At 31.9% G+C, this 26,432-nt stretch overlaps 1 protein-coding gene across 1 annotated transcript in view; it reads left to right on the forward strand.

Annotated features, from left to right (window-relative positions):
- Window positions 1-23,184, forward strand: part of LOC110629841 (ultraviolet-B receptor UVR8) — a 29,559-nt gene extending 6,375 nt beyond the window's left edge. Inside the window, exons 5-12 of the mRNA XM_021776997.2 lie at window positions 369-524; window positions 8,011-8,184; window positions 16,415-16,486; window positions 16,858-16,929; window positions 17,034-17,152; window positions 21,891-21,976; window positions 22,066-22,118; window positions 22,871-23,184. Coding sequence (XP_021632689.1) covers window positions 369-524; window positions 8,011-8,184; window positions 16,415-16,486; window positions 16,858-16,929; window positions 17,034-17,152; window positions 21,891-21,976; window positions 22,066-22,118; window positions 22,871-22,954 — 816 coding nt within the window. The 3' untranslated portion in view covers window positions 22,955-23,184. The remainder of the gene's footprint in view (window positions 1-368; window positions 525-8,010; window positions 8,185-16,414; window positions 16,487-16,857; window positions 16,930-17,033; window positions 17,153-21,890; window positions 21,977-22,065; window positions 22,119-22,870) is intronic.
- Window positions 23,185-26,432: the final 3,248 nt, after the last annotated feature.

Raw genomic sequence — 26,432 nt, forward strand, 5'->3', positions numbered from 1 at the left:
AAATATGTGTACATAGTCTAACCCATTACATTTGTTTAAGCGGACTTCATTTGTCTCTCTTTTTATTATTTTTTTATGTGTATATGTATGTGTCATTAAATGCAAAGGAAAATGATGGTGATTCAGTCTATTTAAAAATTTGAATCCTTGTAAACTTCTCTGGTCAAGTTACTACATTGCATACAGTAGCTGAATGGTACAATATTGATGCTTCCCTCTTGGGAAAAAGCAGTATAAAATGAAAAAAAAGTAATAAATTGGAGAAAGACTGTTAACTTTGTTCCTTCATGGTTATTAACCAATTGGGCTTGGAGATTCCGAGATGATGTGTTGCTATGGTTTATGTTCTGAAACTTATTCTCTTGCAGAAAATCCCAATTAAAATGGTCGCAGCTGGTGCTGAACATACAGCAGCTGTCACAGAAAGTGGAGAGCTCTATGGATGGGGTTGGGGTCGATATGGGAATTTGGGCCTTGGTGATAGAAGGGATCGCTTGGTGCCTGAGAAAGTTTCTCTGTCACATGTATGCATCTAAACCAGTTTTATTTTTAACCATATTTGCTAACACTGTAACCACCATCTAAACTTTTCTAAGGAGCATTGACAAAAAAATCCAGTTCTTTTTGTTGTGCATTTTAAACTCTTTTCGCTTTAAATTCTTTCTTCTTAATCATGTTATTGCTCAAAAAGTTAAGGTAATGGGTTAGACATGTGTAGGAGCTCCTCATACAAGTATAGACCATAAGAACTCTCTTGGAAGCTGTTATGGTTTTAAAGACAGATATAGTGATTGTTGGGACTTTTGATGTGTTTTACGGAAATGTTTGTGTTAGGGTTTCAGTAACCTAAGTTACCTAACAGAGAAATAGAGAGAATAAGGAAGAAATAGAAGGGAAAGGATACAGAGGAGAGAATCAGAGAGACAGAGAGAGAGATTATTTCTTAAAAGTTCTGGAATGCCTCATACAATTTCCTTCTTAGATTATTTAGCAGTGGGAATGCTTCCAGCTACTATTATAACAAAATAACTGCTCTTCACAACTAACTGTATTTTTTTTTCTCATTTACAGTATAACAGGTTGTGATATAGTGAAGAAAAGAAAAATAGGAAATATTAGAAATGAACAAGAAGACGGAGAAATCTTGAGCAAACTCATACTGAAATTCCCCAAAATACAAACAGTTCCAGGAAATATTCTTCTAGTGCCAGTAGATACTAGCACACAGCAAAGCTGTATTACAAATTTGCAATCAGATAAAAATAGCATACCCTTATTTGTACTCGTGGATGGTAATCATTGCTACAGCATTCAGCTCCAGGATTCCCTCTTAACTAATTCCAGATGTCCCCATTCTAGAGTGATCGTTCTTTTCTAGTGGAATATTCTTCTTGAACCTCTTTTTATAGTAGACTTGAATGAGTTGGCTTCTCGGCCCGTATCCCCTCCTTTTGGGCTTCTGCTATCAATACCTTCCCGATGACCAGCCTTGTCCAGAAGGCTGGAAGTAGGAAACTGATTACAGAAATCATAGAAATTCATCCAGGTTGCCTCATCCATTATTTTTCCCTTCCATTTAATCAACACTTGTAAAATCTTGTTGCCATCAATCAATACCTCCTGAGTTCTTAAAACTTCCTTAGGTTCAAGTAGCTCATCCTCAAGAGCCATTTCTTTTGGTAATTCAGAAAGAACCTCATGCTGGCCAATCACTTAAGTTGTGAGGCTTGGAAGACTAGGTGTATCTTGGCATATGCAGGAAGTTGTAACTTATAAGCAACATTGCCAAAACCCAATTCACTGATTCTTGATGCATTAGAAAGCTAAGAAAGAAGAAAAAATTTCATGTAGATAGTTAGTCAAAATATGCTCCAAATGCAACTTATACAAGATCAAAATAACTGTTGCTGCGAAATTAATATCCTGTGTAAAGTTTTAGTAAATAAGGTATAACTAGAGATAAAATGTCTAAATGGCTTGAAACCTGCCTTAAATGAACCTTAAGAGATTGCATCACAACTTTGGCCTAATTGTTACTGCAGTTTGCTCCTTAAACCATAATGTACAGTACCTCTAAACAGTACTAGGCTTAAAGTTTTATCATCAAGGGTTATGGCAGCTAGGGAATAAATGGGTAAAACTAGAGTTACGAATTGCCAAATAACCTGAAATTTGGTTCAAATGAAACCAGAGACATATAGATAAAAGTTTGTAGAAGATTATTTTGTTAAATGTTATTGTTATCTATGGTTTTTAGGCTATGTAAAATAAACTTAATGCAATTGACCAAATCTGGACTGGTAGTGCATATTTCTGGATAGCATAGGCCATATTAGTCATAATTTGAGTTCTAGATATCCAAATTCAGTGATATGCTATCTATTCATAGTCGCATCAATAAAAACCTTTAGGTTATTAACTTTTTAATTTTTTGTTTCTTTTTGTATTATAAGGCATGGATATGTGTATTTGCTTAAAACATGGATAGGTTAGACCTTTGAGCTGTATGATAAGTTGTAAGCCTAATCTTAAATTTGTGAATGAAAATTATATCTTTTGATGTGTTTCATACTAATTTGGACCATATGACAAATATGATTTTTCTTATAAATGAACTTACAACAAAGTCTAGTATGAAATATGAACAGCTGGACCTAGTATGCTAATCGATAAAATTCACATATTTATTAATTAATTATAATAAAAGAAGATAGACAGTTTACTAATAACTGAATTTGAATATAGAATGTAATATTTCCAACTTGGTTAAACATTTTAATCAGGCTGGTGTTGTTACAAAAACCGTAGCCGCCATCCTTGTTATGAACCCTAGCTACCACATAGCTTGAACTAGCCCCCCAGCCATATGACTTAGCCTTATACACATGTGAGCAAGGTGTTCAACTTACCCCTTATTATACTGATGGGTCCCTCATAAGTCATGTCATTCTTGTGCCCACGATGTGTCATATTGTCTCCCCCTTGTTGATAAGATTTGCACTCAAATCTAACTCATTGCCATTTGTCATGTCTTATGGGAGTGTAAGGAACTTTGAATCACGATGATCGTCAAAAGCACTATGTAATATGCCTTGTGGGGGTAAATTAATTCGGAACCAGATTTCGACCAAATTGAGTAAAAGTGACATTTTTAGCAACCACTGTGATTTTGGTGTTATTCTATGTTCAAATAAGTAAATTTTAATTTGAAAAAAGGTAGAAAGATAGAATGGAAGTGAAATTGATTGATAAGATAGAATCGCCACACAGAATATCAAATCCGCAATAGACGCCACAATCAACCAAGCGAGGGAAAAGTGAAAAGTTTAAATTAACTCCCTGTAGTACAAAGTTGATAAGAATTTCAATAGCACTTTATTGATGCCAAAACATGAACTATAATTACATAATACATGTTGAACTTTTTACAGGTATTGTTTCTCTACGAAAATACAAGTATAATAGAATATTGATTAAGAAAATTAAGCAAAGAAAATTTGGGATTTATCTAACTTAATTCAAAAGAAAAAGTACATATTACCCAATTAAAATAGGTGTTAGCCAAAATCTGCCAAGACTGCAAGAAGATCTTTTAAGATTGAGTTGTGGTTAACTTTACAATCAAACAACATAAAAAGAATCATGAATGGGCATCCCTTTTTCCTAAAGCCTTAAGTTTGACTTTCCAAACACACCCTAAGACCCTTGCTCTCCATGTCTTAAACTAGCCCCAGCTGCCACTAATTAATCTCAACTAATTAATTATAAATAAAATATTAGTTTAAAATATATTAAAATATTCAATAATTATTTTTTCATATCTTTTAGTAAATTAATTATAAAAATCATTAACTAAAATTGTGTTAGATAATTAATTATAAAATAAAAGTAATTTAAATCATGTTGGACACTTGGAAGACAAAAATCATTTAAAAATGAACGTTGATGATTGTAATAAATTTCACAATGGAATATTTTGCAATATCCAAATTGTGCCCATATATTTTGTAATAAGTTAATGTTATTATGTTTTCTTTTTTGAAAGTAGTAATAGTTACATCTTAGTATACAATTGTAAATGCTTTGCAAGTTAGACTAACAAAAGTACTAAGACAAAGACATTAAGGCTCATCAACAAAGCTACTATTAAATGAAATTAATGTGACTAGAGCACTAAAAGGAAATAATTCAAAACGAACAAAATATTGGTCATGCAAGTACTATAACAATCAATTCAATAACTCACATATAAAAATAGGTTTTCATTTTTTTAGCGCTCCACTTAGGAAGAAAGTAAGAATTCAATGTTATCTTGCACTCATGAAAGATAGAGCTTATATAAGTGGCAATTTGTGATACTCCGATTGGTTTTGATCTTATTTTCTCGTAAGACTATTATGGGATACAAATTTTTATTTTGCTTAGTGCAGAGTGAAGGATTTAGTAGGAGTTGCTATCCAGATGAAATTTGAGACAAATGAAGGAGGTGGATTGTGACTTATCGTAGCAAAAACTCCACTATTTTTCATGATTCTTTGGCTCTTTTCTGGTTTAGGTTTGAGATAATAGGTATGATAGAGGGAAGGTGTTAGACACCTTTCTCGTTCAACTCAAAACGAGTAAAAGGATTTATGGATAGTAAGTTATTTTACTTACAAGTCGACTATTCCATATTTACACAGATTCTGAGTACTGATTTTGTGTGCAATTTAACATAATGAGGAGACTAGAATGTGAAGAACTCAAAACATAATTTTTATAGAAGATTTCTTAAACTTGATTTAGAATCAAGAATCACCCTATTTAGAGTGCCAGAGATCAAATTATTTGTCACAAAAATCAAGTCACATGCACAGACACACTCAAATTGACACTGGAAGGCACCAAATCTTAAAGAACTCATATCTTTTCATAGAAAAATCATTTTTTGCATATCCTAAATGGAAAAGAGTAATGATTGAAGAGATGAAGGTTGTGGCTAAAAATGAGACATAGGAGAGCTGGCCTCTCTTCCACCTAGGAAGAAATTAGTTGGCTGTAAATGGGTATTTATGGTGAAACACAAAGTTGATAGAACAATTGAAAAGTTCAAGGCTAGATTAATTGCTAAAGGACTCACTCAAAATGAACTTTATGAGTCTTGTTATTTTGTGCAACCAACTTGGACTCGGACTTGCAGTATTTTAATGTGAAAAATGCATTCTTCCATGAGATTTAAAGGAAGAGTATACATGATATTCCTCTTAGATTTGCTGATGAAAAGACACAAGGAATGTGTGTAGACTAAAAAAGGGGGTTGAAGCAGTCTCCCACAAGAGCTTGGTTTGACAGGTTTAGCAAATTGGTAGATACCAAAGATTGGTAGGGAGATTGATTTATCTCCAAATACACTCGACCAAATATAGCTATGTTGTTAGTTTAGTTAGTAAGTTTATGCATGAACCCTGTGAGCCTCACATGCAATCTGTTTTTTGCATCCTGAGATACTTAAAATCTCGGGTAAATTTCACTGACTATCCCTGAATTTAGAGTGTTGTAACAGTATCGTTCTTAAACTTTAATTTGTAATATAAAACTCCCTGAACTTTAATTTAACTTACATAAAAGTCCTTGTGACCAGTTACAACCGGTTTACAAGTTAAAAATTTAATTTAGTATATTTTAAATTAATAAAAAAATAGACTTATACACCCTTCATCCATCTCTTTTCTAACACCATGGATGAAGCAAATCCTCATCCATCTCTTCGTTGTTAGAACTCCATTACCACTTTTGTAGGACAAAGCTTACTCCCATTACACATCTATATTCTCCCTTCTCACCTCACAAACACTAATGATGTTGTTTCATCTCCAACACTTCTCTTATAGACATCCTCCCAACGTCAAGCCATGGCAAATAAGAGACTCACTTCTACCCAGTAGCTTATATTTGCATCAGATAATGTGTGCAATAGTTAGAGGAGGTTTGAATAAGCTTTTTCATATGCATTTGCACTGGTGATGGTGGGAAAAAGTTTCCAAGATATATATATATATATATATATATATATATTGATTACTAAGTGGAGACATAATTCAAGGAATTAGATCTAGAGATCATGATTGATCTACCAAAATTTATAATCAATCCTTTTTATTGCTTTGCTTTGAAATGTATGCTCAGGTTGCTTCTCATGGTTGGGTAATCACTTAATGGGAATGGAGGGTCATTCAAGAGCATGTGTAATAACCATATCCTAAAGGAAATGAATATTTGTTTCCCATTAATTGTATTCTTAATTTATGAGCCTTTTGACCGTTTTTGTTTTTAGTTGCTTGCCTTATGCAAGATTGATTAATAATAAAGGAGAAAGAGATTGAGGGAGAGTATTTGAGAACAATGAGAAGAAGGGGAAGGAGAAAGTAGGCAAACGGTATTTAAGTAATTTTATCATGTTGTAACCTGAAAACCGGCTATTACAAGTCACAAGGAGTTTTATGTGAACTAAATTAAAGTTTGGGAGTTTTACGTTGCAAACTAAAGTTTAAGGACAACACTGTTATAACACTCTAAGTTTAGGAATCACCAATTAAATTTACCCTTAAAGTCTACCCCAGAGAAAGACCTTTTTTCCAAACATGGTCATTTTCGGGTAGAAGCCTTCACAAATGCAAATTGGGTAGGATCTCCTGATAACAAAAAATCAATCTCTAGTTACTAGACGTTGTGGGAGGAAATTTTGTCTCTTGAAAAGCCAAAAAGCAAAGTGTTGTTGTTCGATCGAGTGCTGAACCTGAATACAGAGCGATAACTCAAGGCGTGTGTGAACTTAGAGATTATTAGAAGAACTGAAGTTGTTCGAGAAGTACAAGATAATTTTATATTACGACAATAAATCTGCCATTTGTAAGACACAAAATCTAGTTCAATATGACTGAACATAGCATATTGAGATTGATTGACATTTCATTGAAGAAAAACTAACAAATAGTATCTTAAGTTTAGTTTATGTGACTTCTAATTGGTAACTAGCTAATGTGTTTACTAAAAGTCTTAACAATAGACTTATTGTAATTTGATTTGCAAGTCGGGTATGTGCGACATCTATGTACCAACTTGAGAGGGATTGTTGACTTATTTAGGCTATTTACACGCTGATTCTAGCCTAATTACTTGTTGATTCTAGGCACAAATTATGGGTTCTTAATTGTGGGAAATTATTTTGTAATTTTTTGTTTACTTTTTAATTGCAATTCTCTTTGTATCGATAGACATATAAATTATTTGTAAAGTTCAAGTGAGAAATACGAAATACATTTTGAAACTCTCCAAATTCGGTACTTATATGGAATGGTGGCTTTATTGAGAGGTCGATGGTTAACACAAAATCTCCAACTTCCATCTTTTTTTCAGCAAAACTAGGCTTGAAAATGGGCTAGAACTAGGTTTGATGATTCCGGCTGCAAGCATCTTTGCCACCAATTTCTTAGTCTCACCTTTCTGATAATAGCCATAACGATATGCCTTCACATTAATGGCTGATACTCCTGGCTGAAGAGGAATAACATGGTCTGTAGGTCTATTTAGAGGTAACACTAAAGTATCACTAAAATAATTGTGGGAAACCTTGAAGCAGGGCATCCATTTGTTGCTGTTGATGTGAAGCAATCTTGTTTTCAAATTCAACAGTAACCTCCAAAGAATTTGATTCCCATAGCAACACAAATTAATCTATTTTAGTGAGTTTGGCAAGTTGAGCGAGTGAAATTGGAGCCCTTGTAAACTCTGGATAACCAGAAAGTGTGATTAGTTTAAGTTACTAGTGTGATGATTGAGTAGTCCACTTTTACTGAGAGTTTGGTGAACCATGTGGGTTCCATTTTGAGTAGTTCTAATAATCATTTGTGATCATGATATTGCAGTAAAAAAGGTAACATTAAAATATTTCTTTAAACATCCATGCATTTTCTGTTTTATTTATTTATTACTTTGAATATCATGTTAATGTTACTGTGGTGGAATTTACAGGGAGAGAAGATGGTTATGGTTGCATGTGGGTGGCGACATACAATATCTGTTTCCTCCTCTGGTGGATTATACACTTATGGATGGAGTAAATATGGTCAACTAGGACATGGGGATTTTGCTGATCACCTCATTCCTCATCAGCTGGAGGCATTGCAGGGTAGTTTTATATCTCAGGTGATCTCTTTCTCCCTCCATTGCAATCGCAATAATTTCATATTTTGTTTTCTTAATTTACTGAGAGTCAAGATTTTAGAACAATAGTAGTTGTATTGTCCACTTATTTATTTTATTTGTGGAGTGGGATAATTCTGTATTTTGTTCATAATGATTTTATATAAATATATATTTCAATTTTGTGTCCATTTAGAAATATAAATTGTTGTTATTATGCCCTAGAATCTAAACTAATTAGGGATCTACAGACATTACAAATTGTTATAGTAAGTCAACTATGTAAATATTACTAGCATAATTATAAGGATACATTAGCATAATTATAGGAAAATTTTCCTAGTTAGAATACATGACTATAGGATATAAATATTGTATCATTTTCAAAGAAATAAACACACATAAATTCAAACTTCTACATGGTATCAAAGCCACATTCAAATATGATATTTTAAAGGACCTTTTGTTTTTCAAGCAGTTTTGGATCTTAGATCTGCCACCTACAGACCACCCATTCAGGATGAGTCTTTTGTGTCACCGCCTCTACCACTCATTTCCGTCGCCCAACATCGACCATCTGTTCTAGTTCGGTGACTTGTTCTAGTTCGGTGACTGTATGACACACGGGTGCTCCACATGCACCTCTCACCTTCCACAACGACGCCATGTGTCGGTGGGTGTGGCTTTTTTCGGCGAGCTCCAGCGGCTCTGTTTCCTCTTCAGACATCGACTAAGCTTGGGTACTGTAGCCTTGGGTGTTGTTTTCAAGTTTAGCACTCCGTTTAAGGAGATTAGGCTTTAATGTCTTTGAATTTGTTTTTTGATCTATTGTTCACTAAGGATTTCTACCATTTGCCACCTTTGAAATTTATGTTTGGGTATTCAACTGTCCCAATTGGTGACATTTCGTCAGCATTTTTATATTGTGTTTTGGTGGGCTTGTGCTACTTTTGGCATGCTGTCAAATTGTAGTCGCATCATCATTCGATGAAACTATTTTAGTGTCTGCAAACGAGTTTGCTCAGTTTTTCTGATATAAAGAACTATTAAGGCACACCAATTCTTCTGTTATTATTATTACTAAATCAGGTAAATCTACCTCTTGTCTCATCTCTTCTCTCTTCTTTTATATGGGTTATTAATTCTACTGCCACATACCATATTATAGGTAATTCTAATGATGCGGAACATAGGATCAACATGTGATAAAAAATCCCGTCACACAACTTGACAAAGAACAAAGCAAAGATATCTTCTAGAAGGTTGCTCTCCTACACCCTTAATCAACGAATGTGATTAGAAACATAGATAATGGAGCGAAGGTTGCTCTACCACACCCCTAGCCAATGTGATTAGAAACATAGATAATCAAGCGATTCCAGCTTTGAGAACGCCATAAGAAATTCTTGATAAGTTAACTAAGCATGGAGGAGATCCATATTAGAACGCCACAAGATTAAATCTTGATAAGTTGTTAAATAATAGAGAAGAACCAAATATTGTTCTTAAAATCATCTTTATTCCTTGGCTTCTTGTGGCTACCACCTTAACGGTGTTTTTATAGCCTTGAAACCCTAATTCTATTGTAGGAAGGTGTAATTACAATATAAGAAGGGTATCTAGTCAAATAGTCAAACCTGGATTACATTAAAGATCATTTTTCTAAATTATCTTGGAGAAATCTCCTTCCTAAATGGGATGCACGAGTTTGGCTTCTAATATAGGCCAAATTAATTTAAAACAAATCCCACAAAATAGTAAAATACCAAAATAACAAAATTGGCCTAGATGCAATTTGACCATACATGCATTACGCGGTCTGAAATTGTGTTGCATGTTCATATGTATTGAAGAGAGTGTGGCTTGTTTCCTTATTCTCCCATGCTTTCCAAATATAGTTCTTATCCCGTAAGCCTTGAATTGAGCAATAGTAACTTGATTTGTCATGATTTAGAATTTCTCATTTTAAATCTTTGAAGCATCGCATTATTTTCTTGCTCGTATCATTACTGACATGGAACCCTATGGTACAAGCCTCAAACCCACATGCACAAGTAGATATAGAATCCAAAGATTTGATAAACCCACCTCCTATGGCACTCCACACTTAGAGAAGCTGAAACACCAATGATTGAAGGATTTAGATGAGAATCCGACAAATGCCGCAACGAATAGTTGATAAGTTAGCCAAGATTCTTGGTGCAATTGATGAAAGCAAATCCTCACTCTCACTCAAAGCAATACACGCCAAAGGCATGAAAAGAATTCTGAAAATTTAGATTCAAAGTTGCCTCTTACAAGTGTTTCTTATCCTTATATAGTAAGGAGAAAACAAATAAAACTCTAAGACATTTTTCTTATGCTTGGCCGAACCACACATAAGGTCCAAGCCCAATCACACACTAAAATAACACATCAAACTCATAAGTATTAAAACATAAGCCCAAGACATGGCTCAATACTCTGAAACTTAAAAGATAAAATATGGCCAGAATACAAGCCCAAACAAAGCCAAAATAAAGCAAGTGTCTAAATAATAAAACATAACAAGCCCATCATGACAAAGTTGAATCTTCACAAAAGCCTTTCTTGATCTTTTCTTTAGGCTTCCCTCTGTGTAGCTTTGGCCCATAGGTTTGATTGGGCTCCTTAAGCTTATGATTGCAAGTGTTGTACCAAATCTGTCCTATATGAGTTGAAGCACGCCCCAAATGTATATGGATCATATGAATATGATTTTGAACTCCTTTTAGATCCATTTGAATGATATAAGTTTGCACCCCCATTGTTAGAAATTTGCCCTATTGGATCCGTATTATTCCCTCTTTCTTTAGAAAAGATTCGTCCTCGAATCTTGCTGATATTTATATTAGGAAGGGAAGCTTTAGGAACCAATGAATCTTCAAAAACCTCTTGAATAGGTAGAAATAGCATAAAACTTTTGTCATGGATGTTCTCATCAACAACCTGCACATCAAGAACAAATGAACTAGGCATAAAAATATTAGTCATAGAAAGATCCTGTGGATGTGACCCATTCTCCTCTACAACTTCCAAAATAGCCTCATTCGCCTCCTCCACCTTATCAATCATGTGCTCTCCATATCCACCATCATTCACAACCTCTTCTATAAGATCATTGATAGTATTTTCAGCAACAACTATATTAACTTAATGTATTACAATTTCCTCTTCAATTTCAATCTCTTTAGAAGTTGAGGTTGGAACTTTAGCCTCTTCTTTCTCCTTTTATTTCTCCATCTTCCCCCCTTGAACTAGTCTTGCCAACCTGTTGTTCAAATCCCTATAATAGTTTGAAGGGATGAATCTCTGGCGCATCAACTCTTCATCTCGGACTTGAGGCCTATTGGAATTAAGAGTTCTTTGAGGCATTCTTGTAGGAGGGGGAGCTTGTGAGACATTCAAACTCTCCATAGTTTCAGTCAACCTCTCGAGAGTCTTATAAATCCTTCTAAACTCACCACCAACTGACTTTTTGAAGAGCTTATAATCACTAGCCATGTCCCATTCACTTTCATCATCACTATCCACCATATTTTTGTATTTACTCATCCCGCCTTAAATTAATAAAGAACAAAGAGAACTAGCAAATATGGTGTTAGAAATAAAAGCACTCAAGTGTTTGCACTCTTACCACTCTTTTGCTGATTCTTCAATTGCACTTCAGAAATTAAGGTCAACCAACCAACCATAAGGTGCGTTTAAAGAAACAAAGAAGAAAACCTAAAGAAAGAAGGAAGCACGCAAAAACAAGAAAGAAGACAATGATAATTTGGAAAGTAACACACCAACTAGATGTTGTGCTACTTCAAAAATATCACCTAGAGTATAGACACAAGCAAACAATACTCCAGCAATGTCAAGGAAGCAAAAGCAAGCTTAAACCAAAAAAAAGAAACTTAGAATTCAAATAAAAACGAACTTGGACAAAAGTTTGAATTTAATTCACTTCAAAGCAAATTAAATATGGATCTATTTAAATCTATCCAAAAAAGGCAAGTATCAAAACCCCACAAACAGAATAAAAAAAAAAAAAATTTAAATTTCACTCAACTCAGCATCATGGACGAAAATTTTGGTGTTAAAAGAAGGATTTGACATCAAATCAATTTAGATGCAATTGCCTTAAATGTGTGCTTTAGAAAATAGACAGAATTTCTTTTGTCTCCTAATTTGGATTCAACCCAATTCAAAATTCAAAATTGATTCCCATAAATTACAGCCATCAATTGAGATAGTTAAGGCAATATAGATGAAATAGGAAGCATATCACAATTTCGGCCAGATCAAGATAAATAAGGCAAAGGCATGAAAGAATTCTGAAAATTTAGATTTAAAGCTGCCTTTTACAAGTGTTTCTTATCCTTATATAGTAAGCAGAAAACAAATAAAACCCTAAGACACTTTTCTTAGGCTTGTCGAACCACACATAAGGCACAAGCCCAATCACACTAAAATAATACATCAAACTCATAAGTATTAAAGCATAAGTCCAAGACATGGCTCAACACTCTGAAACTTAAAAGATAAAATATGGCCAGAATGCAAGCTCAAACAAAGCCAAAATAAAGCAAGTGTTTAAATAATAAATCATAACAAGCCCATCATGACAAAGCTGAATCTTCACAAAAGCCTTTCTTGATCTTCACTTTAGGCTTCCCTTTGTGTAGCTGTGGCCCATAGGTTTGATCTATGATTGCAAGTGTTACACCAAATCTGTCCTATATGAGTTGAAGCACGCCTCAAATGTATATGGATCATATGAATATGATTTTGAACTCCTTTTAGATCCATTTGAATGATATAAGTTTGCTCCACCCCATTGTTAGAATTAGCTAAGATTCTTGGTGCAATTGATGAAAGCAAATTCTCTCTCTCACTCAAAGCAATACACTCCGAAGACATGAAAATAATTCTGAAAATTTAGATTCAAAGCTGCCTCTTACAAGTGTTTCTTATCCTTATATAGTAAGGAGAAAACAAATAAAACCCTAAGACACTTTTCTTAGGCTTGCCGAACCACACATAAGGCACAAGCCCAATCACACTAAAATAACACATCAAACTCACAAGTATTAAAGCATAAGTCCAAGACATGGCTCAACACTCTGAAACTTAAAAGATAAAATATGGCTAGAATGCAAGCCCAAACAAAGCCAAAATAAAGCAAGTGTTTAAATAATAAAATATAATAAGCCCATCACGACAAAGCTGAATCTTCACAAAAGCCTTTCTTGATCTTCACTTTAGGCTTCCCTTTCTGTAGCTTTGGCCCATAGGTTTGATTAGCCTCCCTAAGCCTATAATTGCAAGTGTTACACCAAATTTGTCCTATATGAGTTGAAGCACGCCCCAAATGTATATGGTTCATATGAATTTGATTTTGAACTCCTTTTAGATCCATTTGAATGATATAAGTTTGCTTTACCCCATTGTTAGAAATTTGCCCTATTGAATCCGTATCATCTAGTGTCTTATTTACTTTTCAATCTCGTACAACTTCATCAACTGTTACTTTAGCTGATGGGTCTACATCTTGTGTCGTGGGCTCTTGGATTGCAAACCTTACATTATCCATCTCTGTCATCTATCCTGTGTTTACCTCAACTCTCTTTTAATTTGCTTGCTATCAGTAAACTCTCTTTTAATGGTTTCAGAGCATCTTTGACTTTTTGATATTCTTGTTTTTTAGTTTCTGTTGAGTCTTTGGTCTGTTGAGTCTTTGGTCTTGCATTTTAGTTTGCAAATTTTTTTTGTTCTTGAATTTATTATTTTTATTGGTTTCTAGCAAGTCTTTAGTCTTGATCTTGAATCTTTGGTATTTTGTTTTTTAGGTTGTGAGAATTTTTTGCTTTCTTCTTGGTGTTCTTTTGTTTATTGCAAAGATAGACCATTCAAACTCTTCAACAGAATTTGAGTCTTGGGCCATGTCTATAGCTTTTTTGCTTTTGTGAACTATTAGCAATAATTGTCCACATCATCAGTTTTTAGCGGGCAAATTTATGCTTTTAGATTGCCAAGTATCAATTTGAAGGGGGTGTCGGGCTAGAAAAATTTGTCAGACCATGGTATAGCAGGCTCCTAACATCACACTGGTCGCATGTCTATTAGGGCTATATTAGGTGAATTCTTTTTTCGAAGTTCGGAGATCAAATCAATGCATATTTTGCATAAGTATCTTCTTATTTTAAAGCATGGTTTTAAATAACGGCCGTTACATAATGTAACGGCCGTCATGTAACGAGTTTTGGGGGGCCGTTACCCGTTATCTCGTTACCGTTACCAATAATTAAAATTCTTTTATATCCTTTATCTTTTGCTCCCTATTCTCATTTTCATTAGTTTCTACACTTTTTAGCAGCTTCAAAGACTATATTTTTTAAGTTCTCTTCCCTTTCTCTTTCAAATTTCAATCTTCCCTGCATATTTCTCATATAAACTTAGATCCATCATAATCTACTCTATTTTCAAGCTTATTTCTTCTAAAAAGTTAGTTAAATTTGATCTATTTTAATTTTTAATTGTTTTTTTTTTTTTCCTTTTTTTTGTAAGTTTTTGTGGATTAAAGTGTTAGTTTTGAGTTAAAATTGTATTTTGAGCTATTAGTTTACTCGATCTATAAAGATTATGTTGATTTATCTTATTTTAAACTATATGATATTTAACTTAAGTTAAATAATCTATATTTTATATATTTATGTTTATTATGCATTTGTATACATTGTTCTAAATTAAATCTAATCAATATCATTTTATTTATGAACTTTGCAAAATTTTTTTAAAAAATTTGCGTAGCGCTAGGCCGTTACCGTTACGTTATGGCCGTTACAGGTATGTTTTCGTTACCTGCGACCACGACTGCGAACGTGGCCGCGACCGCGATTTAAAACCATGTTTTAAAGAGATTTTGTACCAAATAGTAATTTTGTGTAGAATACTATTTACATATGTAAAAATATAATGTTTCCTATATAATGAAATTATTCGAAGGAAAAAATGGTTGTTCAGTCAAATTTGACAAGATGAAAAAATAAAGTACAATTAAAAAATGCTGAATTTTCATGGTTGCTTGATGTGTAAAAGATGACATGCACGACAATGAATTTTCCTTTTTTGGTCAAAGGCACAACAATGGATTGACTTAAATTATTTCATCGCTATGGGATGATAAATATGATGGATACTATTAAGACATGTCAAGATACTTACAGAAATTAACCTAGGTATGCAGTGGTTGTGTACATAATTAGGTGCTATAATTAGGGGCAATAGTTCGGCAGTAACATACATTTCTTCCTAATCTGTATATGTGCAAGTAGTATAAATACTCCAATTAACTTGAGGGAGATCATCAAGCTCAAAGTGTTTCCTATATTCTTCCTTTTGTACTTTTTCACTTCTATTTCACGGTATCAGAGCCTCAAAGGTTGGATTTCTTCTCATTCTAGTTTTTCTCTTTTTCATTCTAAAGCAAACTGCAAAACTGTCTTAAGGTGAAATTCTCAAGAAAGAGTTTTGCCTTACCACCCTTCCAGGAAGTCTGTGGAGTTGGATGAGTTAGCCCTCAGAAGCCTAGCGCTGACATCCTCACCTTTGGTCGTCATGCATTGCGACAGATTCTGGACTCAAAGTCATGTGCCAGCATGTGACATTGCTTCTGGTGGTCCTTTCTCGCTGGACACCACTCTGGCCACCTCGCGCTTGACCTGTGACCAACATCAACCCTAACCTATCCTTGCGTTTTCTTCCTCATTTCAACAAAACATAGTAGCTTGAAACCACAGTGGTGTAGGTTTGTCAACATGTCCGAAAAACATGAAGCTCAAACAGGTTCTGGGTCTCTTAAACATTTCTTTTCTTCAATTATTGGCCCCCAACTTTACTATTGTTAAGTTACAAGTAATAATTATATGCATTGCGCTGCAACAGTGGAATTATGGTTTTGGGGTATGGATACGATGACCATTTGGTGAAAAAATGACATTGACAGAAAAGTTGGACTGAAATTGATGTTCAATAGTGTAGCCTTTTGTGACATTCATTAGATCCTAAATTACTTGCCCTTTTTCAATCTTGTACAACCTGTTCCAAGGTCTAGACTAAGGCCAAGAGGTTGTTCCCCAATGATGTGCAATGCATTTATTTTTGTGTCATATATATTGTTTGCTTTTCTAATATGTGTTTTAACTGGTAGTTTTTCAACTTTTACTAGATATCAGGCGGTTGGAGACACACTATGGCAGTTACATCTGATGGAAAACTTTATGGGTGGGGATGGAATAAGGTAATCTCAAATTGTTTATTTCTACTTTGTGATTCTGCTTCATTTCAGTCGAACTTTTGTTGGTTTGCTTGGTGAAACGAGCCACAGAAATTCATTGAACAGTATGTGATGTTGACTTCTTGCATAAGTGAAACAAGGGTCCATGAACTTCTAAGAATATAGAAGTGAAAAATGGGGTTAAATATTATCTTCTGTCCGTGGAAACAGGTTGAACCATCTGACTTCCATACGCTCTTCCAGTCTTCCTTTTACCTACAGATATTTATTTTTTTGCATAATCAATTTTTATTATTATATAGCTGTGTTAGTTTATTTTCCTTTTTTTTTTTTTTTGGTTGGTTTCATCCTTGCTTGTCTTTTTTGATGTACAGTTTGGACAGGTTGGAGTTGGTGATAACGTAGACCATTGTTCTCCTGAGCAAGTTAAATTTCCCAATGAGCAGGCACATTCTGTTCCTGTAGCTCAGAATTAGATAATACATTGATATTCAATTCAGTAGGGATTTTCTTCTTTTTGGTTATGAGCATAATTATTCGACACTTGCAGAAAGTAATTCAGATCTCATGTGGTTGGAGGCACACTCTTGCTGTTACTGAGCAGCAAAATGTATTTTCTTGGGGAAGAGGTACAAATGGACAGCTTGGAGATGGAGTCTCTATTGACCGGTACTCGTATCATTCTTATTTTTAGACAACTACAAGCATGACTACGGCTTCTGCCGTTAATATAATATTTTGTTACTTGATATATATGATGTATAAAAAACATAAGGATATAAAAATTGAGTTTTTAACCCTTAATTATTTTACAATTAACAATTATTTAAAAAATCTCTCAAAATATGAGTTCAGTATATGTAATATTATTAGTATCTTCATTTTTAATATATTAAAAAAAGTAATTGTTGCATATGTATTTAAAATAAAAAATAACTATTCTAATATGGTATGCTTTTTATTATTTAAAATAAAAAATAACTAACAAGTGTAAATTATCCAATAACTTCCTTTTAATAATTCTCACAATATAAGTAATTTATTTTATAAAAATTTAATTTATTATAGGCCCTAAATTTTAGGGGTTTGTTATTTTGCTATAATTGAATAATCAAATCGAGATAAAATTCAATTATTTTGATGGAGACGGTTTGGTTCGATTTGATTAAAATTTTGGCTTTCGATTTTCTTGTGATTTGGTAATTGAACTAATTGAAATAATCAATTTTTTATTAATTAATATATTTAATTACAATTTTAATAAAATACGGTTTATAATTATTATTTTCATAATTTTCTTAAAATAATTTATTTTATAATCATTATTTTCCTAAAATAAGTTGTTTTTATTATTTTTTTATATAAAAATTTATTATATTTTTTAATTATATGTTTAATTAATTAGTAATATAAACCACTAGTAAATCTCACTTAGAATATCTATTTATTTTTATTAATTAATTCTTAATATTTTTAAAGCTAGATAAACTTAATTGGCGAATTTTATATTGAAAATTTTAAGTCTAAAATTGGCTAAACTAAATAAATTTTATGTAGAGGGAATCATGTCTCATGTTTGCTTAAAAAATATAATTTCATATTAAAATAGCTAAACGCAATGTTTGTCCACATTGCTTTTTAACGTATATTAAGAAAGATTATTTTTTTATTAACGTTTCAATTATATCTATTTTAAAAATATTAAATTTTATTAAATATTAAGAGAGATTTTAATTACTCATTTAGAAAAATAACTAATGAGAAGTTTTGAGAATAAAATAAAATAAAGTAAAATTATAATAGTCAATTTATATATTATTATAATTTTAAAAGGGAAGTGAATAATAATTTTGAAACAATAGAGAAAGTGAATAATAATTTTGGAACAATAGTAGATGAAAATAATGAGACGGAGAGAGTATGTACTTGTAACATCATAAAACTGAAATTTGTACCATGCATAGGAAACTTAGACAATATATATATATATATATATATATATATATAAAATACTAGTGAGTATATATTGTTTACCATTAATTAAAACTAGATATTATATTTAAATTTAAATAAATATTTAGTCATACGTTTCTTAATTTATTTTATTATAATCTTGTCTTTCAACTTAATAATTAAAATTTGTTCAACGTTATATTTTTTAATTAATATTTTTACTTTTTTCTATGTCCATCATAATTTTTATTTGCATTTTATTTATATCACTATTTTTACAAAGCTATTAAATAATCATTAATAGTTTGCACTAAAGTACCTAAGAAGAAGCAAAATGAAATTCAAGTGTCATATAATAACCTTAATGTTTAATATTAATTGAATATTACCTTAATGTAATAGATAGATTGAGATTAACTTTGATTCAAATACTTAAAATTATTTGCTTTCAATATTTGAAATCAAGTTAATTAAAATTTTAAAATTGATTCAAAATACATTATCGAGTTTGATTGGGAATAAAAATAATTTATATAAGAAATTATAATAATGATAAAATAATATTATTTTAAAATTATTTTTATATTCAAATATAACTAGAATCGTATATTATTGTTATGACGTGTTTATACACATATTCTTCATTAATCATACTTCTGTAATCTTTTCTTTTTAGTTTCCATCCTTAAATATGTGTTTGTAATGGATGGTATATATATGGGCAAGACATGTAGACCCTGTAATACTAGAATAAGAAGAATTGATCTTTAAACTATGGGAGGGGCACAATAGCACTTTTACTAATTCTTAGAAACAATAGAAGTGCTTCCTCTTTTAATGTAATATTGATGCGGTCGAAAAGGAGCTGAATATGACTTGTCAATTTACAAAGAGAATGTGAGGCAGCCAGTCCAACGCTCAAGTCAACTAAGCTTTTCAAAAAAGGCCCGTGTAAATAGATAACTTGAACTTGAGAAGAGTGTGTAAGAATGTATATTTTGAATTCTGCATATGTTTTGCTTTTATGCTATAATAAGATAAGATTAGTTTGTGACTTTTCTAAAAATTCGACTAGTACTGATCAATGGATAAAAGATTCCATGATTATCTGTATAATGAGGATCTGCTGTATAATATCCTTTAACGGTAACTAGATGCCACAAAAGGCTCGATCATTCACACATGGCGAGTCTTCTAATGCTCTGAGCATCGATCATCTGATTTACCGGGTCTTCTCTCTTATGAGTGAGACCTGAATGACTGAGTGTCACGGTTTATTAAGATTCTGCCACGTGGTCCTATTGTATGGTGACAATGCATGATATACTTTGGGCGATTATTATGCCATATCAGAAGTTTCCCTATCGATCTTGGGACACATGGCATGTCCGAATTGGCTCTTTATACTCGCGTCTCTTCAACTGTTTTGGTAATAAATGATGTCTGCTTTGCTTTTCGAGCTGTATTTAAACCAGCCGTAAAAAACAACAGTATAAAGTCTCCCTTTCTTCTGTGATTACCACTTTTGCTTTCAATTACTTCCTTCTTTTTTGAAAAAGCTCGAATACTCGGTCCTCTCTTTTGCATTTTCCAAAGGTAACTCCTATTATCTTCCCTGCCTTAAAAACGAACAAGTCCTCTTCGTCCTCTTTGTCTTCTTTTTTCTGGTGGTAGCTCAATCTCCAGCTCTTCTTCCGACAGCCCTATCCGTGCTTTGACTTTCGTAGTTCTATCAAAGGCGGTCCATGACAATGACACCTTGCTGGTAAATGACATCCCATTTGTGCTAACTAAGGGGGATATAGATCGATTTCATGACTACTATCAGAACTCTCGAGAGATCTTTCGAATTTATGCTCTTAATCCAAATATGTGTGTTGATGACTAAATTCCCATTGAAGATACCATCATGGTATACGAGGAACAGCTGAAGGCGGGTCTTCGGATTCCAATTGACCATTTTTTGTTGAAGTCTTTAGGTTTCACAAACTATCAATCGCCGAGCTTCATCGAAATAGTTGGAGAATTCTTGTGACCCTCCACTTTGTCTGCTTTAATAACAATATCGAATAACAACAGTTGGAAACTCGAAAGAACAAGGAGTTTTGGTTCTTTAGTGGGAAGAAGTGCCAGACCCTCTTTGATCGGATCCTCTCTTTTTTGAAGCATTGGAAAAAATAAATTTTTCATATCCGAGGGTTTTGGACAACTACAAACCGATTAGAACGTTTATGCGGAACTTCGCAAGGATGGAGTCTGACCGCACAGAGATAACGAAGAGTTTTTGGATTTCCTTGAAAAGATGGTCTCAGCCTATAGAATGGACATAAACTTGCCAGTGAGGAATGTCATCCTATATTGGCAAAGTCATTATCAAACAGAACAGACTCGATTGCCACAGCCATCCAGTCAACTTCATTATGTTTGTTGATATTATCTGTGTACAAAAAATAAGGAATAAAACAATACCAAAAAGCTGATTGTTAGATAATCTGCAATAGTTGAGAACAGGGTTTACATACTTCAGAAGAAATAATCTTAAAGCGTTCCTGTGAAATTAAGTTTCCCTCTAAATTCCATGATTGTAAAAAATTTCAGTTCTGCATCTGTAAATAATCAATATTACTATAACTCAAAACTTGCCTGAGTCCAAAATTACTGAATTTTTTAAATCATATTAAGCTTGTCTTCATAGGGCTCAGAGGAATTGAGATGCCAAATCGAAATTTATGTGAAAGTAGATAGCAACATATCATTACCTGATTCTATTTCCATTGGGAGAATTTCAGACAGTCCAAGAATAACCCTTTTGGTTACCTTGTACAGTCCATATTGCTTCTGTTACCTTGAAACTGGAATTAGCTGACAGGTTGCACGAGTCTGTTGCTCTTGGATAAGTATTACTGTCAACATTTTCATCTTCGTGCTTAACAAGTATGCATTTTTTTCTTTTTAACAAATAACTTTACTGGCAAGAGGTTGGAATAGAATCTAAGAAGTAATGAGAGGTAGAGAAGTTGACTGTATCAAAGACCAAAATGTAAATATCAAAAAATATTGCAGACGTTTTGGTGTGTCTCAAATTAAATACTTAATTTTAAAGTTGTCAAGGCCAATAGGTCTTTCAGGTTATTCCATCCTGTAACGTAACATTAAGCTTGAGATGTAATGTTGACACTACGGGGTTCTCCCCTTTGGAATAAAGATTATTTTGGTAAGTGTTTCTCCCTAAATGTAGGACGAGCTGCATTCGCAAGGCACATGTTAAATGTTAGATGTAGTAAAGCTTTTGTTAAGAGTATAATATAATGCATGAAGTTTGTCATACAATACTGTCATTTTTTTGTCGAAGGAAACAGGCTCCATCAACTTAAAAATTATATGCTTTATGAAATTCTTCCATTTGCTCTGATGTATATAATAAATCAACAATTATATTTCTTGGCTTTTGAAGGAATGCACCAGTAATAATAGAAGCTTTAAGTGTTGAGGGATCTGGTTGCCAGCAGATAGAATCCTCAACGGTTGATATTTCATCAGGTGCTTGCACTATCCTTATTGCCCTTCTTCCAATTTTGCTTATCTTTTGGGGTTTTGTTTTACATGACAGTTGCTTGTTGCCTCATCAGGGAAAATGTGGGTGTCACCAGCAGAGAGATATGCCGTTGTTCCTGATGAATCAGTAAGCTTTCTTCTTCCCTGCCACCTGGTATCAATGTCTGGGGAGTTCTAAAATTCAATAATTACTCAGTGCAGAAATGCATGCCATGCGCACATAAATGCTTGAGAATTCATTTATAAAATTAAAATTTATACGGCTAATTGGACATAAAAGATCAAATGTTTGTGGTGATTTACAATTATAGCTAAACATTCTAACTTTTAAGTTATGAAATTCAACCTTTGAAATTGGATGCAATTATAGGTAAATTCCATATTGGTAGACTAACCCAAAATTTTGTATCCTAAATGTATAATTATAGTAACCAAATGCCCTAAACTTGCCTTAAACATACAAATTTTGTTTAAACTCTATTTAAAACATAAATGAATTGTTATTATATATATCAATCTTCATTTCATCATTAAAAATTTGTTTTGTTGTCTAAACTCTAATTAGGAGGGAAAAAAAAGGATTTATATGGATTTGGTAGTAAAATTCAAAGTCTAGAGCATTTTATTATCAAAATTGCAAGTGTAATGGATAAAATTTAAATTTCTCTAAATCAACTTTTGCTTTGGCTTTAATTACTCCAATCTCAAAGATTGGATTTTCTGATAAAAAAATTAAAATAATTAATTAAAATTGTAAATTATTATAAATGCTGACCTTTTTTTCCCAATTAGCCAATTTATAAGACAAGCTATAGCATTATTTTAGGTTTTTTTTTAAAATAAAAACAATAATAAATCGTGGCGGTTGTGTGCAAGCAGGGACAAACAACGACAGTCAAGGGGAGTGATGCAAGTGTTCCAGAGGCGGAGGCGGAGGGTGATGTTAAACGCATCCGAATTTGATACCCTAATATTTCAGCCTTCAATGTAAATTCCTACTTTTTTTTTTTTTTATTTTTTTCCCTCTTTTATCTCACTCTGCTAATAATATAAACTGACAAGGATGTTAAGTATTCCCTTTTCTCTCCATGTGGCATAATGATCCACACTTAACAAACCTAAAATGTTTTGATATAATCCCATCTTTTTAATATTATTAATGGGACAAAATATTCCATGTGTTTTAAGAACTAGAGGAATATTTGCACTCCAATGCTTAGTCTGGTGGAAAGTGCATCCTTAGTCTGGTGGAAAGTGCATCCTGTAGCCTTGAAAGGTCTAAGGATCGACTCCCCCAACCCCCTATTTCAAAAAATAAGAACTAAAGGAATATTCGTCTCTGCTTTATAATATATTATATTTTTAATTATAATTATCTTATTTTAGTAGTAATTTTTCAATTATTTTATACCGTAATTAATACAAATATTTTATTAAATTTATTGTACATAAATTGATGGTAAACTCGATAATTTATTTTGTTAAAATAAATTAAAATTAATTTAATCATTAAACAATTTAAACATTAGTAATGAAACGCTACGCTCAAATAAATAGAGTTAGATTGGATTGTTTCTTAATACAATAAAATTAAATGTGTTATCAAATATGATTAATCAACCTAATGGATTATTTTGAATTTATTAATCATCATTGTTTTTAATCACTATTTAAATAATTTTCTTGTTAAAAAAAATTCCTCTTAATTGATTTGTTAAATATTTTTCTTTAATTCTTTGTATTTTTTGATAAATTTTTCATCACTAAAATTAATATATAATCCATTCCTTTTTTAAAGAAAAATATTATATAAAACATGTTAAAAAAATGTTTAAATTAATTTATTACAATAGTCGTATTAAATTAAATATGATTGCATAATTTGCGATGTAATAATTTTAAGTATTATTAAAGTGATCCAAACAAATAAAATATGAATATTACTTAGTAAAGCAGGTTTTTATAAAAGCAAAATAACTTTTTTATTTGTTCATCGTATAGGTTACAATAAATATTAATTTTGAGTATAAATTAAGTGATAAAATAAAATAAAAATATTTATTTAGAAAAATAATATATTATTAAAAGTGTGATTTGGTAAGATTTTTCTTTAAAAGTGCAAAAGAAAATTTGATTTAGTATATATAGATATATAGATTTTACAATTATGAATCAGGAAATTTGATTTATTGAAATAGTTGTCAACTCTATTTGTGTTATTCAGTATGAGTGATGTCAAACTGATTTGTATGATCAACTCAATTATTACCAAAAACACCTTTTATTCATTTGTTCACCTTATTATTAAAGCTATTATTTACTGTTTTACTCTTTTCATTTTAACAAGTTTAGGAATATTAGCATAAAAACCTAAACCTTTGCTAGTTTTGCCAATTTAATCCATATTTTTAATTAATTTTTACCACACATCAAATTTTCAAATATTTTTATAATGTTATCCAAATTCAAAAAGTAAAATTAAGAAAAATATATCCAACATAGCATAACACATATTATATTTTATTATTTTTTTTAGAGTTCATATATTTTTTTTTTGAAAATAGAGTTCATATATTTAAAATGACCAATATTACCAATATTCGATTTAAACTGAAAAACTGATTGAACTGAATTAATTTAAAAATTCGGTTTAATTTTTTATTTATTTCGGTTTGATTTTATTTTTAATTTTAAAATTTTCGATTATTTTATTTTTATTAAATTTTAATCAGAAAAAATTAAAAAAATTAAATCTAACCGATTAGTAATAATAATAGTATATTATTTTCAAGCGATTAAATTATATAATATAATTAATGAATAATAAAAAATGTACTACACTCGATGCTTGACTTTCTTTGGGTATCCATTAATATGATTATAAATGTTTCCACGTATTGGAATATATTGAAAACTATTGAAATTGGACAATAATTAAAATGGCCAAGATGACCCAAATCTCAATAATAATAATTCCTTAAAATTAAAGTAAATAATAATATTTAAGTTTAAAAAATAAACATTTTTATCAAATATTTGGTAATCTTATTTTAATCCAAATGATATTGTTATAAAATTTCTCATTTTAATAATATATTAAATTTAAATTTAAATAAAATAGTTAAAACATTTCAAATTTTGAACTATGGTGCCAATAAAAAAAGATTTAAATTAAATTGATAAATTCCTTTTTGCTTTTTGTTTTTATAAGATATTAGTCTCAATTGAAAAACTAAAATACCATGTTACCAAATAAACTAACATTTCTTTGTCCCTCTCTCTCTCTCTTTCACTTCAGAATGGAAGAGCTAGTGAGCTTTTCCTTTTATCTCCCTTTTCCACGATCTACCTATACATTCCTCTGTAGATGTTGTTTTCTCTCAAAATCTACAGCTATTTCTCCTTTTGGTGAGCAAGTTTCTCTCTTTGTTGGACTTATGGAGTATACGGTGAGAGTCCATTTGGACATGAAGACCCATTGGAGTGTCTTGAAGATACTTTGCAAAAGGTAATAAACCTAAAAGCCTTGTAATAGCTTAGGTTTAGTTAGTGAATTTAATCTGTGTTTTTTCTGGATTTATAATTTAATTCTTTTCTCCTCCTCATTTCTTATGGCAATTGAGATTAATTTTGAAACAGATCAAACAAAACTGATTCAAATAACTTTTGGGCCTGCTTTCCACTTGGCTTAAAATGATTAATCTAAATTACTTAGTAGTTTCGTGCTACCTATTATATATAATTTCGATTTTTCATAAACCACCAATGTGGGACATTCCATATAAGCAAGCAGCTGGCTTTCATAAATTCTATTTTCCTCCCTATTTCTTTAGCTTAGGATTTAGACTTGGCTAATTCATTTCTCTTTGCCTTTCTTTGGATGATTATGCACCTCACCCAAAATGCATGAAACTAAAATAGCAAATTAGATAACTCATTTGGTAATTCAAAAGCAACTTTTATATGATAGAGACATAGTTATGCATGCTTAGAGAGTGATTTACGCTTTGATATGAGAATGACTAAGTAGAAATGACCTTAGGGTAAAATGACCATAAAATTAGGCTTTAAAGATGCATGCTAGAAATATAGTGACCTCTTTTGCTATGCGATAAATATAAACTTAGAAATGATGCATGATTAGATAATCTATTTTGGTGAAAATTGGTCAATGGCATGGAATGAGCACAGGAACATGAGTAATTAGCGCAACTTAGTAACTCTTTCACATTAGTTAAAGTAGAAACTTGACATGTTTAGGGTAATGATGCATATTGTCTGAAACGAATTTCTCAATAAATACTTAAAGATAGGATATAAAAATCAATCTAGGGGTTGACTCTGGTTTTCAGATAAAGTCCATGCGAAAAGGGTGTCTAACACCTTCTTTTTCTCATATCCACTATCCTGAACCTAGATCATTGGGTTATAGATTAAGAAG

The sequence above is a fragment of the Manihot esculenta genome, chromosome 13, assembly GCF_001659605.2.
Source record: "Manihot esculenta cultivar AM560-2 chromosome 13, M.esculenta_v8, whole genome shotgun sequence".
Classification (NCBI taxonomy): domain Eukaryota; kingdom Viridiplantae; phylum Streptophyta; class Magnoliopsida; order Malpighiales; family Euphorbiaceae; genus Manihot; species Manihot esculenta.